This window comes from Ambystoma mexicanum, chromosome 6p (genome assembly GCF_040938575.1).
Source record: "Ambystoma mexicanum isolate Mex_15411 chromosome 6p, UKY_AmexF1_1, whole genome shotgun sequence".
Lineage (NCBI taxonomy): Eukaryota > Metazoa > Chordata > Amphibia > Caudata > Ambystomatidae > Ambystoma > Ambystoma mexicanum.
In genome coordinates, this window is record NC_090935.1 from 600499144 (window position 1) to 600513850 (window position 14707).

Here is a 14707-nt window from a genome sequence, read left to right on the forward strand (position 1 = left end):
CTGGTAGTCTGGTATCACCCAGTAGGCAGACGCTACCTCTGGCGAACCAGGAGTGAGCACATTGTATGCTGTAAATTTAACTTGTGCGTGAGATTCAAACTTTTCCATTCTCTCTAATCCATTATGCTTTACCTTTCTTCCACACGTGTTAGAATACAAATTCCAAAACGCTCTGTTAATGTCACAAATGTTAGCCTGGAGAGCCAAAAAGTAGCTGTTGGTGGCAAGCTAACGATCCTCTCCTAGGCCAAAAGCAGGAGCTAAACTGCCCCCTGCTCCCCTCAATTTTGAACCCTGCACTCTCAAGAAGTGGAGATGCGCAGAAGACCCCCACAGGCCCAACACAACAATCCTTCGGATGCCCCAAAAATCTAATTGCCCAATATTTTCGGTGCCACCATCTGGCTAGCACTAACTTTGAGGATTTGAGAATGCTAATGAAGAGTAAGTAGGACACCTCATACACATTTTAAACGTAATGAATCGTTCATAATGGACAGAAAGTTAGCGTGCATCATATAGAAGCTAGATTTGCGTTGCGCTGAGTGCCCGCTCCTGGTTCCCTAATGGTAGCTCCTGCATACTGGGTGATGCTCTCACCCAGAAGCTGGTTTTAGCGTCTGCTCTTATGATAATTTCAAACCATTGGGGGGTTGGAGGGTGAAGGGGGAGGAAGGGAGTAAGGAAGGGGGAGGAAAAAATAAATTGGGGTTGTAGCGTAATTCTTGCTGCGTCTGAGCTAACCAACACTAATATGTCTCACGGTTTAGATCTGGGGGCTGTGGTTTTACTTTCTCATATGGGGACGAAAAAAGAGCAAATTCCCCTGTGCGAGTATAGTAACATTCTAGAACAGGTATTTTCTTCAAGCCTTTCAACAAACATTCATGACCCAGGTTGTAAGCGTTGAATGTGCTGCTTGAAATATTTATATTGGAAGCTATACAGACCAGTGCCAACAATAGATCCTTGGATGACAACCTGTCCTTTATGTGGAGGTTTTTATACCGATAGACAAGTTGTGGGATGGGAGGCACAACAAAATGTCAAAAATTCTTCTGATGCGTGTAATGTTGTGGGACGTGTAGGTAATGTGTGTAGCTTAGTAAGAGGTGCTTCAGGTGCAGCTCGGAAGATCTTGAGGCCACTTGGGATCCAAAATATGAAACACAAAACAAACATCGGACGTTGCCGACCGGTAGCCCCATGCTGCACTCCCAATGGGATATAATCCCAAACGTAATTTCACAATTTGGTGTTCATAAGCTCCTGAAAGGAGCCAATTAGCCCAGATAGTTGGTTGTGTTTGGTTATTTACAGACAAAAATATTCAGACTTTTTCCTCCATTTCATTGCACAATAATTGTTAATAAAACATATTAATTGGACACATATTCCTGTCCATTCGCTAGGATATAGTCCGGTAACACCAAACTGACTTGAGGCAGGCTAAAACGGGTAAAGAATAGTGTTTTTATATATCACACTCAATTTCCACCACACTGTTAGACGCACAGTGTGGGATACAAATTTAGAAAAGCATATACAATGTGGTATTACAAGCAACAATAACAGTTGAGCTGAAATAGTTCCCTAATTCACCTAGAGGAATATACAATAGCTGTGCAGAAATTCCATAATTTCCCATAACTCTTGTTTTGTTCTGAGCAATACAGTACATTCTGCTCAGTCAATCAACGTAGAGAAACTCTCCTATGTGGTAGTGGGTGCCAACGCGTTTCGGATTGTGCTAATCCATCTTCAGGGCAGGACGTGTTAAACTTTCACAATATGTTCAGGATGATTTCTCTAGGTTAGTCCTAAAAGCGATAAGAATATACTAATTAGATCTGTGTAATTAAGGAGTAGTTGGAGTTGAAGTATAAGTGAAACGCACACTGACCTTAATGGTAGAATAAAGGAACTCATTGGTTGTTGTCCGGTCTGGAGAACACCTCCTAGTCCCCGGACAGCGAAGAGGTGATGGCGGGTAGACTCCCAAATGGATGTCTGTAATTTACAGGGAACCCGGGTCAGGACCAAATACTATATAGCACTCCCAGTATTGCTGTCAAGACTCTCGTGCATCTAGAGCAAGTGCCCATAGTTCGATACAGGAAGATGTTACATTTAAGTAATGGAGGTCCAATGCGATCGGTTGCCATCGTAGCCATGATATGCAAGGTCACTTATACAAATGTGTGCCTGTATCAGTTAGTATTGGGGTGGAAATAGTGTCCCCCCCTCCGGATCACTTACCTGGCGATTCAGACCCTGAGCAGAAGCCGAGCAGCCCATCACCAAGACGCGCTGCTCGCCTCTGCCCCGTGTAAATGGTCGCCATGGACGGTGCGCATGCGCGTCCCAGCTGAAGTCGCCATCTTTGTGTGGGACTTCTGGATCTACACAAAGCAACTGTCTGTCAGTTAATCGTCACAGTGTATATGTGCATAAGACATCGCTAAATCGATTTCTTTATAGCACTAGTTATTCATCTCTTGTGATACTTGTACACCCGTGGCACGCTAATGCATCCTCGGTTGCCATGGGAGCGGCGCGCATGCGCGTTTCAACCACGGTATCGGGTCCAGGACAGCCCGGGGAGAAGTTCCTCTCCCTAATCCAGTACATGTTACCCGCTTCAAGCAGTATAGCGGACCGTGCATCCTTCCAATAGTTAATGGGATTAATGAGACAATGTCTTTGGGCGGCTCTCTATAGACGAGAACTGGTGTTGGGGGTGGGGCGGGGGCCAGAGGGGTTTCCATAGGAGCATGAAAGGAACTCCAAAGTTCTAAAATCCATATAAATTGTCTTGGACTCTGCAAGGGTATATCGGAGGTAGAAGGGCACCATTATCGTGTACAGGACATTCAGGATACAGTGAGTCCTGACTTGCGTGGACCACAGGGGTGATGCACAAAAAGTTAAGAAACTAGAGGAGGGGCACCACAGTTAAACTGTGTGGTGCCCCCCCCTCGCACAATATACAATATATATACATATATACATATATACAAATATAGAAAATATACATTGTAGGCATCATCTTTACAAGCACACCTAATTCGGTTCATGGACCGCTCACACTCTAGGTGATCAACCGCGCTGGGGGTATTGGGCGCATGTAAATTCATAGTACAGTTCATTAATTCCAGATGTTCCCAGAACCCTCTCCGGTTGAGCATTAGGGCTCAATCACATTTTAGGGCTCAATCACATTATAAGAAGCACATAAGATCAAACTCGCAGTTCATACCCCTAGGGCTAAAACAGTCCAACAAATCAATCCATATAATCTCCCTTTGTAACAGTTTCTTATGGATATCTCCCCCTCTCGGTCCCTCCTTCAAGGTTTTTATACCGCACACTGTCAACACCTGTGTTCACTTGGCGCTCTTGCGGATCTGTAAGGCAAGGTGGTCATCGGACCAAACCTTTCAGATCTACCAATCAGCCACATGTTTCAACACCCATCTGTTAAATATTTGTGCAACCTGCAGCTCAATAACTGTTCACTCAATTGTAATAAGTAACATACGTTCATTTATCCTTGGGAGAATTTCTCACAAACCAAATCTGCAACTGCGGTCTGAAGGAGCTTTGTGTATCACTGGGGGCCCCGTACAGGCATGACATCCAAGCACATGTATGTGTTTCCCGGCAGATGTTTAAGAGGTGTAACTGTGCACAATCCCAACACTGTAGCCATCAACTTGTATTTTTGATGTCCCCTTTCCATATTAAGCAAAAGATGTATGAACATAGTAAAGAACAACCTGTTTGCCACAAAAAAAATCACACCAATTTTTGGGAATATACTTTAAGTAAAGGGTTCAAGCCACAATACATAACTCCATACCTAAATAGTGCAATTGCAAGGCAATATGTACTGCTCAAATTTAATGTGAGTATTGCCTTACTGACCCAGGGTGCCCAGTTGGGGATTCCACGTGACAAACGCTACTGCAGGCTGTGTGGAATTGATATTCTTGGAACTTCAGTAAATCTCTTACTTGATTGCGAAAGCCTAGCACTTGCGTTGGAAATACCTAAAGAGTACGACAACAGATTCAGTATAGATGATCTTAGTAAGATGTGGCCTGCATTTTTTTTTTTTTTTTTTTTTTTTTTTTTTAGTGGCTGTGTTTTTAATTGGTATTTTATGTAGTAAAATGTTACTGGAAGTGTACTGAAATTATGAAGACTGACTTGAATAGTGGTTTTATGCTGAATGTTCTCTTATTGTGTTTAAACATGTTTTTTATTTTCAACTTCATATTAGAATAATGAATGACTTATTTATTTATGTATTTTCACCCAGAAAATTGTACTGTATTGTTGGTTATGTTGTATACACAAAGCTTGTTGCTAAACGTGTGTTAAATAAAGGTTGGAAAATCAATTGTTAGTAACATACGATCATTTATCCTTGGGAGAATTTCTCACAAACAAAATCTACAACTGCGGTCTGAAGGAGCTTTGTGTATCAGTGGGTGCCCTGTACAGGCACGACATCCAAGCACCGGAATGTGTTCAGTCCCCGGCAAATACTTAATAGTGTAACTGTGCAGTCTCAACACTGTAGCCATCAACTTTTGTTGTCGCCTTTCCATAAAGGGTGTGTAGGAAAACTGAGGCCGTTATGCGGGTGAAGTCCAGTAATGAAAATTGGTTTAATAATTGTTGATGGAGGATTGAGAAGGTAAAGCCGTTCTTCATACGACTTATTACTGGTTATAACCTCCAAAAGTAAAGCAATGCAAAAGCAGCTCAGACTTTTCGTCATGTGAAAAGCTATAGTGCATTTTGCAATCACATTGTTTGTCCCTGTGTTTTGGGGCTTGGTGGGGGTAGGAGCGGTAATCGAGCAGAGAACTACTACTGGACTGGGGTAACCCTTGTGTCCCATAGGAATAAACTTAAGGGTTCAAATTTAAGATTTGATGACAGGAGCTGAAACCAGCTTCTGGTTGTCTGGTATCACCCAGCAAGCAGAAGCTACCGCTGGTGAACCAGGAGTGAGCACATTGCATGCTGTAAACGGGATGAAAATGTACTGTCCGTTCTCTCTAATCCATTGTTTTACATTTCTTCTACATGTGTTAGAATTCTTCTCTACACAAATTCCAAAACTTTCAATGTTAATGTCACAAATGTATGTGTGGCACCAATTAGCCTGGAGAGCCAAAAAGTAGCTGTCAGTGGCAAGCTAACGATCCTTTCCTAGGCCAAAAGCAGGAGCTAAATCGCCCCCTGTTCCCCTCAATGTTGAACCCTGCACTCTCAAGAAGTGGAGATGAAATAAAAGGAGATGCGCAGAAGACCCCCATAGGCCTGCCACAATAATCTCTCGGATGCCCCAAAAATCGAATTGCCCAATATTTTCGGTGCCACCATCTGGCTAGCACTAACTTTGAGGATTTGAGAATGAGAATGAAGAGTAAGTAGGACACCTTTTAAACGCAATTAATCGTTCATAATGGACAAAAAGACCCTGGGGGGTGGGGAGGGGGGGGTGCAGGTGGAGGAAGGAAAGCAGGTAGAGGAAAAAATTGATGAAGCTTAATTCTTGCTGTGTCTGGGCAAAACACTGTAATATGTCCCACGGTTTAGAGCTGGGAGCTGTGGTCACTTGGGGATGGAAAAAAGGGCAAATTCCCCTGTGTGCGGAATCTAGTAGCATATTTTCCTCAAGCCTTTCCCCGAACTTATGACCCAGGTTGTAAGCGTTCAATGTGCTGCTTGAAATATTTATATTGGATGCTATACAGACCAGTGCCAACAATAGATCTTTGGATGACAACCTGCCTTAAAGGTTTTCTGTACACTGTCACCAGCTGCGTGGTCACTTGGACCTCTGTAAGGCAAGGGGGGGGGGGTCATCGGACCAAACCTTTCAGATCTACCGATCTGCCACGTTTCATCACCCATCTGTTGTGCAACCTGCATCTCAATAAATGTTGGAAAATCAATTGTAATAAGTAACATACGGTCATTTATTCTTAGGAGAATTTCTCACAAACAAAATCTGCAACTGCGGTCTGAAGGAGCATTGTGCATCACTGGGGGCCCTGTACAGGCACGACATCCAAGCACAGGTATGTGTTAAGTCCCCGGCAGATGCTTGTTTAACTGTGCACAGTCTCAACCCTGTAGCCATCAACTTGTATTTTTGATGTCCCATTTCCATAAAGGGAGTCCAGGCAAACTACGGGTGCTATATTTTCGGTGCCACCATCTGGCTAGCACTAACTTTGAGGATTTGAGAATGCTAATGAAGAGTAAGTAGGACACCTTTTAAAAACAATTAATCGTTCATAATGGACAAAAAGTTAGTGTGCATTTTATATGGAATCTAGATTTGCGGTGTGCTGAGTGCTCGCTCCTGGTTCCCCAGTGGTAGCGCCTGCATACTGGCTGATGCTCGCATCCAGTAGCTTGTTTTAGCGCTCGCTCATCGGATAATTTCAAACCCTTGGGCAGGTGGAGGGAGGGAAGAAGGGAGAGGAAAAAATTGCTGTAGCTCAATTCTTGCTGTGTCTGAGCAAAACACTGTAATATGTCCCACGGTTTAGAGCTGGGAGCTGTTGTCACTTGGGGATGAAAAAAGGGCAAATTCCCCTGTGTGCGGAATCTAGTAGCATTCTTATTTTCCTCAAGCCTTTCCCCGAACATTTATGACCCAGGTTGAATGTGCTGCTTGAAATATTTATATTGGAAGCTATACAGTGCCAACAATGGATCTTTGGATGACAACCTGCCTTTATGTTAAAGGTTTTTATCCTGCACACTGTCACCACCTGCGTGGTCACTTGGAGCTCTGGTGGATCTGTAAGGCAAGGGGGGGGGGGGGGGACATAAGACCAACCCTTTCAGATCTACCATCTGCCACGTTTCAACACCCATCTGTTACATATTTGTTCAACTTGCATCTCAATAAATGTTGGAAAATGAATTGTAATAATTAACATACGCTCGTTTATCCTTAGGAGAATTTCTCACAAACAAAATCTGCAACTGCAGTCTGAAGGAACTTTGTATCACTGGGGGCCCTGTACAGGCACGACATCCAAGCACAGGTATGTGTTAAGTCCCCGGCAGATGCTTGTTTAACTGTGTACAGTCTGAACACTGTAGCCATCAACTTGTATTTTTGATGTCCCATTTCCATAAAGGGAGTCCAGGCAAACTACGGCCGCTATGCGGGTCATATGTCCAGTAATGAAATTTGGTTTAATTGTTGGAAGATTGAGAAGGTAAAGCCGTTCTTCATACGACTTATTACTGGTTATAACCTCCAAAAGTAAAGCAATGCAAAAGCAGCTCAGACTTTTCGTCATGTGAAAAGCTATAGTGCATGTTGCAACTACATTCTTTTTCAATGTGTTTTGGGGCTTGGTGGGGTAGTAGCGGTAATCGAGCAGATAAGTACAGGAGTTTGGATAACTTAATGAATTGAAAGAGGTTGATTCTTTTCTCTCAACGATTGTTAGAAAATGTGCCCGGGTGTGATGTCTCGATCATGCCTAATTACATGCATACCCAAAAAACATTGATAAAGTGAAGTAAGTGATAGTCAAATCTCAACCAAGACGCATCTTCATAATCCATATTTTATTCCCCCCTGTGCATCAATTGAAGTCCTACGCCTCTTGTAATTAAGTTATTACTGCCACCGGACTCATTTGATAATGTGACTTGGTTGGTTTCTCAGTTATCTTTCGCCATTTCCTCGGCTACTGATATATTGGCCCCAGAAGAAATTTTAAAGTCATTAAGTCCGAGACTGTAAAACATACTTGGTTCAATACATCCTCGGATCCAGAGCACTGAAAAAAGAGAATGGTGAAGAAACCTTCTCTCATTAACCTTGCTAGTTATAAGCACGCAGTAAATGACTATAAATCAGTCATTGTGGAAGAAAAATCTAAATATTTTAATACCCAAATAAGCAACGCTAAATCAAGAGTAGACAAATTGTTCAAAGTGATAAATGAGATGGCGGGTAAAAACTCCTTGATCCATGACATCAAGCATGATGTTGCTTGGTGTCGGATGATCCAAGAAGAATTTTCTAACAAAATCATTGGCCATCAGAAAGCCACTTGTAAAAAACAACAACTTGGCTTAAATATAAACCTGCAGGAAACTTCGAGCTATCCCACTGGTAATCCAGTAATGGCTGCTTTCCACTCTAAGCAGTGTTCTGAGACGGTTTGGTTTATTTGTAGTGCGCTCCAGACCCGAGGGTATTCAGGCGCAAGGCATAAGGATATTCAAAGCTTGGTTACAACATGTGAAATGCATTTGTGTGCAGGTGCCGATTGGTTACATGTGGGCACAATAAAATTACGATATATACACAATAAAATTACGATGTATGCAGGTAGGTACATTGAGGCATGCATAGTTTTACACAGTAGTTGGTGTGGTTGGTGCATGCAGTGTAGACGGAGTTGCCGGGCAAAGTCAGCAAGGTGTGTGGCTAGATGTCGGCATCTTTGAGACAGCTGGTGATGCTCTGGCGGAACTTGTGATGGGTTTGATCGAGTCTTAGAGGGGATGGTTGCGAGTTCCATAGGAGTGCTGCCTTGACCTGGAAGCTGCTGCCTCCGATTTGTGCACGTTTATCTGGGGACCCAGAGGTAGTTGGTGAGTCTGGTGATTCATGAGGTAGGCTTCAAGGTGAATCTATCGGCTAGGTAACTGGGTGCTGCATTGTTCAAGCATTTGTGGGTGAGGGAGGCATTTTTTAGTTTTATTTTGTCATGAGTGGAGAGCCAGTTGTTGGCTCTTCTAGTATTAGAGATATATACTCTCTTGGGGATTACTAGGGCTGCTCTCAGCGCTTTATTTTGTAGGAGTTGGATTTTTTTGATTTCTTTATTGGCTCCTATGTATAGAGTGTTGCAGTAGCCCAGCCTGGATAAGATGAGGGCTCTGGCTAGGGTGATGCAACTGTCCTGTGACGGGAAGGACTTGCAAGTTGATTAGAGCAGGCATGTGTATGCCGTAGCCGATGCCAAGGCATTGACCTGCTTGTTGAGGGAGAGAGTGGAGTCTAGATGGAAACCCAGAGTTTTAACCTCCTTGGCGACAGTAATAATATTGTTGTCTATGTTGAATGCGGAGTATTCGGGGCTGAGTTTTTTGAGGGTCGCGGGAGTGCCCAGGATGATGATTTCTGTTTTGTCATCATTCAAGCATACAGTCGGTGGCCATCCATGCCTGGATGATGAGATATATATCCTGTTCACCAAGGCCAAATCCTTCTCCTAATCACCGCTAAGCGGTGATGATCAATATAGTCCCAAATCTAAAACCTACATCCTGCCAGGCTGATGCATGCCCTGTAGTAATTATTAAGGAATCAATTGCATTTCAGTCCATGGATCACTAAAATGGTTAATTTATCTTTTATAGGAGGTGTGGTCCATCCTTTCTTAAGGAAGTATGGATAATCCCTGTCTTGACAAAAAGTTCACTGGATCCTACTATGGCCAAGAATTATCGTCCCAAGTGGCCTATCTACAATTCCAAGATTTTCTGGAAAAGAACATCTCGGGCATTCACCAGTCAGGATTTAGAGCTCGGCATGGGACAGACAGCCATTAACTCATGAGTTAAGTCCACTCTGCCTGCTATAGTGGAAAGGGGTCATCCAGCATTGTTGATGCTCCTTGACCTTTCTGCGGCCTTCGACTTGGTCGACCATTCCTTTCTGGTCAATAGGTTGAAGTGTCTAGTGGGTTGTAAAACGAAGCATTGAAATGGATGGCCTCCTTTCTTGGGCCTAGAGTGTCGAGAGTAGAGAGGATGCTCAATCTTCTAGTCTTATTAATACTAGTGTCCCACATGGCTCCTGCATTTCCCCTTCGCTCTTTAATATCTCCAGAAGACCTCTGCTAGATTTATTAGACACCTGGGTCTCTATTATACCAACTATGCGGATGATACTCGGGTTTTCCTTGAGCGATCTGGCGACATGTACAGAATTCTATGATGCTCAGCAGTTCAGTCATGGATTCTGTCTAATTCCTTGACTCTAAATGACCAGACAGAGCTTCTGGTTGTTGCGGCGGTTCAACGTCTCACTAAACTAGATGCCTCCTTCAAGAGCTTTAGTATTGCTAACAACCAAATTGTGGTGTCAGACTGTGTTAAAACGTGAGTCTATTTAGATGTAGAATTGAACATGGAGGCCTAGGTGTTTCATATCCGTTCTTGTGGTTATGTGGTCAGACTGTCAACTCAGGCCATTTTTGACCCTTGAAAGCAGAGCCATTCTTGCTTGGCTCTGGTGTACTCGAGGCTTGATTATTGTAATAGCCTGTTGTGTGATACGACACAGGCTAATCTTCCGTCTCTGCAGACTGGTGAAAATGGTGCTGTGCGTGCAGTTTTTGGGCTGCATAGACGTTAGACTGCAGAAGGACGTTGCACTGGTTGCCTGTCCAACACAGGATCAGACACACAATCTTGTCACTTATATAGTGTTGGACACTACCCACCTCTGCACTTGAATAACCAATTGATCATTGATCTTCTTTGGTTGTTTCGGTCTAGCGATGGCTTGAAATTTAAACAGCCGTGATTTAAAACTGGTAAAGTTTGTTGGCAGCAGCTTTCTAGTGCAGGCCTCCAAGTTTTATCTGCTCCCACTGGCTCTGAGAACAGCTACTTCCCCCTCTGCTTTTAAGAGTGAGGTTAAAACATATGTATTTGAGTTCTAGAGTGGTTTTTGGCTCTCCCTTTTCTGTCCTGTGCTGTATTTTTTTTATTTGTGTACCTGAGACCTATGGGAATGTGGTGCGTAACAAGAAGTAAATTGTATGTACAAGGGTTTTTTCATCTTTACCTCAAATGTCTGCCCTTTTCCCCGGCGCATGTAATGCTAGTGTGAGCTGGCCTGTCCTCTGGACGCCCTCCACCTACCCCAAGGTCTTTTTTGAGCTAGTCTGTTTTGATGTTTTCTTCCTTATTCAAGTGGTTAGGTGTTCCATTTATTTAAAAAATGCGGGGGAGGTGTTTCGGTTTTCTCGCATTTTGCCTTTTTAGGAGACGCGGCACACAGCAGTAACTGCAGTGAATTAGAATCCGTGCCCAAGAGTCCACCAAACGCGAAATGGCCCTAAATTGTGCAGGTTCTATGGTTGGGCTGATACTATGGGAGTCATTCTGCTCAAAAGAAATATGCAAGTAGACCACGCCCTCAGAATTTTAATGGGCACATGTATTTCATCTCAAGGGACATTAACTGGTTTTCATTTCATACTCTATTCAATCTGCTGTTAATTGAATGCCCTTGCTGCTTTTTCCCACCCTTGGAGGGCCCTGCTTAGTTTTATATCCCAAGAACATGTTGGGAAAGAATTGCATGCATATCCTGCATGCATATCCTGAAGAGGATTTCCAGATGAGTTTGCCTTGGTCGATTGGTTCAACCAACCCAAGGGTAGAAGTCGTCCTTTTGCAGGGCTTCTCTTGTCGAGGCAAATTCAGAGCTTCATCACTGCAGCAGGTCTTCACTGGGAAAACCAATGGTCCAGGAGTTGCAGCAAGTGTATTTTCCAAGTTCTTCTTCGGATTCCTTCATCCAGTGGTCCACTCTGCCTTCCAAGCAAAAGACCTCACCTTTTATGGTGGGTTGGGTTATCGACCCCAAGCCGTTCTCTCAGAGCTGGCTGTACCTCCATTTCTTCTGCAGGAACCGATTGCCAGGGAGAGGAACACCAGAATCGAGTGCACCGTTTTTGAGCCGGACCCAAGCTCCAGGAAGATCTCCCTAGAAGTAGGGCTGACCAAGCCTGAGCCACCTCAAGAGTGCTTTTGAGAAGCAAGGAAAGTCAAAACTGGCTCCAAGAACCGCAGCAGTGCTATTCACGAGAAGCTGAAACTGCAAAGTGCTGCTGATCTGAACTTTGTCCATTGCTGCTCCCAACCTTCAAATCGTAGTGCAGGAGTCCTCCAGACGTCCTCCCTCTTGTCCCCACAGCTGATGCCCAGGGACAACAGGATCTGCCATACTACAACAGGAACAGAAGCCAGCTGGAACAAATTTCGTCAGACCTAAGGTATTGTGAACTAAGGGGTACTTGCCTCTTGCTGTGTAGTTTGCTTGCTCTGTTTAGACCGGTCTTACTGCATCTTCTAGACTAAAACTCTCTAACATACTGCAATACATTTTACTTACCTTCAAGAAGAACCTCCGCTCCGCTAGATTTTGCTCAAATGACATTGGCTGTCCTGGCTCCTTGATGGACTCTTCTCACCACTGACTTTGTTTTGATCTGTCCCTCCAAATGCATACATTCTTTGCTCGTATAGATGCAAAGGGGTTCATCTACATTTTATGGGGGGAGGGGTGTTCAAAAGTACTTACCAGTTTGAGAAACTTGTTAACCATTGTTTTCTCCCTCTAACCATTTCCATTTGACACCTAACTGAGTATTGCTCTAAATGTACCAGTGATATATTAATGTGTCCTTGTTACAAGTCCCCTCCGGGTGTAGGAAGTGCCTGTGTGCCATCCCAAAAGGGTATCTACTGATTTATTGAAACTGAGAGTGTATTTTTGAAGTATATATGTTACATTTTTGCTCCCTTCTAAAAAAAAAAAGGCTTATTCAACTGACTGTTAAATTAATAAATAATTATTTAATCAAGAAACCTTGAGCGTAAGTGTTTATTTGAATACCTGTCACTTTAATGTTATAACCCTACAGCTCACATTGACACCTCTTGAGATGAGCCTGGCTGCTCATTCACTCTACCAACTTGTGTAGTACGTGCTTATACCAAAGGTTAGGTTAACTATTGCCAAGAGGACAAGGCTGGTGCAGTCTCCCACAGGGTACTGCATACTATCTTCCCTAACAGCGATGCATTGTTTATAAACTAATATTGCTGGGAAAGGGTTTTTATCTAGACTTCATTGGAAGAAAGTGCTCACATGCTCTGAGAACCTGTTCAACCTTTTTTCTTCCCTTAACCTTTCCTTTCTACAAACCTCAGATTTTACCAAGTGTACTAGTGATATATAAATGCAATTACTGTCCTAGTTACTGAAGTCAACTCAGGGTGTAGTAAGTGTGTAAGCAGCATCTCTCAAGATAATCTACTGGCTTTGTGTTTATCCTGAGCAAGTATTTTAAAGTGTTACTTGGCTACTTGTATTTGTGGATTTCATTGCTCGCGCCTTGAAACACTTGTGTATATGCACTTTACAAATGCCATATCATATAGCTCTACAGCTCACATTTACCCCTCTTGAGATAAGCCTGCCTGCTCAGTCACTACCTACTTGTATAGTACAGGCCTACACCAATAGGTGGGTTACCGAATACCAAGAGGACAAGGGTTGTCTAGTCTCCCACAGGGTTACTGCATCAATTCTTGCCTAACAACGCCTCTGCAAGACTTAACCATAAGAACACCTTACGTGATTCAAGCTAGCTAAGCCCTATACACTGGGATACCATCATCCATGACCCGAGCTACAACGTCCAACCCACAGGAAATCAAATATTTACATGATTTTGTCATCTGTACCCTTGAGTCAATCGTCTGGGCAACTAATCCCCCTCAAGATCGAATGTTCCCCAACCACAGACAATGAATATCCATCCACTTCTACGTCTTACCACCCAAAACTCAGCACTACCCCACATCTGTTCACCACTTCCCCTAGTTGCCGTATGGCTGAGTCTCTATACTTGCACTCCGTGAACTGCTGACATCGCTCGGCATCAGACTCTTCCCCAAATCTACCACTCCACCCTTCTGGTCTGCTGGGGGTCCCATGGACAGGATTTTCACCAAGGTGGCTCCTGGCAGCCTCTTCACGGGGTGCACTTTCCGTGTGGTCCTAGTTTTCCATGGGTCACCTCCCAGCCCGCCAGGCGTTGCGACAGAAGCGATGGCTCTGTGCTGATCAAATGTAGCAAACCGTCCTCTGCTACCGATTCGTAAGGTATGCCAGAGGACTGGGGGGGTTCATACCACAAAATCGCAGCTTAGCAGAGTACCCAGTGCCCATCAAGCCCTCCCCTGGCAATGACGGAGGACTCTGTCATGGGGCAAGTTGGAACTGTCCTTTCCCAAACAGACTGGGATCATACAGGAAATAACAATCTCCAGCAATCGCGCCTCATGAGCTTGTCTTAAGCTTTTATCTCGTAATGACATCACAATTCAGAACCCTTCACAAAAAAAACTAAGAACCAAACCCAGTGGGTAGCTCAGGTAATAACACCTGTAGAGATCCCCTATACGAGTTGTTAGATTCATCTTCCCGCGTCAGATGGGTTCGCTTGAGACTCCTGTAATAAAGTGTATTGGATGTGGTAAAGCTGAGATTCGGGACACAGACCTGCTGTGGAGTCATTGAGTTTGATCCAGGCAGCTTTATTTACATAATTGCAAATGTACATCATCCAATTTTTCTTGAGGGCATTTACAGGAGACAAGATTCATCACAGATACACCCAACATTCTCCTGAGCTCATAACATCTTTCATACCCTGACACAACCATCACAACATCTCCCTTTCATACCAGACTCAACCCTTTCTCATGACACAAACCTTCCGACACAACAACATCCTTCCGTCCAGACCCGCCACACTCTGGCACAAACCAATCCAATAAGGGAACAAATCAAACATACAGGTGGGGAACAGGAGGGGGTTGGTGGGGGGGGGCA

General features: G+C 43.8%; 1 protein-coding gene and 2 non-coding genes across 24 annotated transcripts in view; all 3 read left to right on the plus strand.

Annotated features, from left to right (window-relative positions):
* SDHAF1 (succinate dehydrogenase complex assembly factor 1) overlaps positions 1–14707 on the plus strand; it is a 172136-nt gene that overhangs the window by 24595 nt on the left and 132834 nt on the right. For 3 of the 22 annotated variants that reach the window (XR_011280642.1, XR_011280643.1, XM_069627439.1), the window contains exons 1-4: positions 4603–4705; positions 6010–6101; positions 6198–6284; positions 6993–7082. Coding sequence is in view for 7 of the 22 variants with exons in the window: in XM_069627433.1 (XP_069483534.1) it covers positions 4665–4705; positions 6010–6101; positions 6198–6284; positions 6993–7082; positions 7179–7203 (335 nt within the window). In the remaining 15 variants the exon portion in view is untranslated. Of the gene's footprint in view, positions 1–364; positions 445–4478; positions 4706–6009; positions 6102–6197; positions 6285–6992; positions 7083–7178; positions 7204–14707 lie in introns of those variants that run through there. The other 19 variants (XR_011280644.1, XR_011280645.1, XR_011280651.1 and 16 more) reach the window with 15 other exon arrangements.
* LOC138512413 (small nucleolar RNA SNORA47) lies at positions 4691–4782 on the plus strand. The gene has a single exon (XR_011281242.1). It is a non-coding gene; the product is annotated as a small nucleolar RNA SNORA47 (small nucleolar RNA).
* On the plus strand, positions 7245–7336 carry LOC138512418 (small nucleolar RNA SNORA47). Its single transcript, XR_011281246.1, has one exon. It is a non-coding gene; the product is annotated as a small nucleolar RNA SNORA47 (small nucleolar RNA).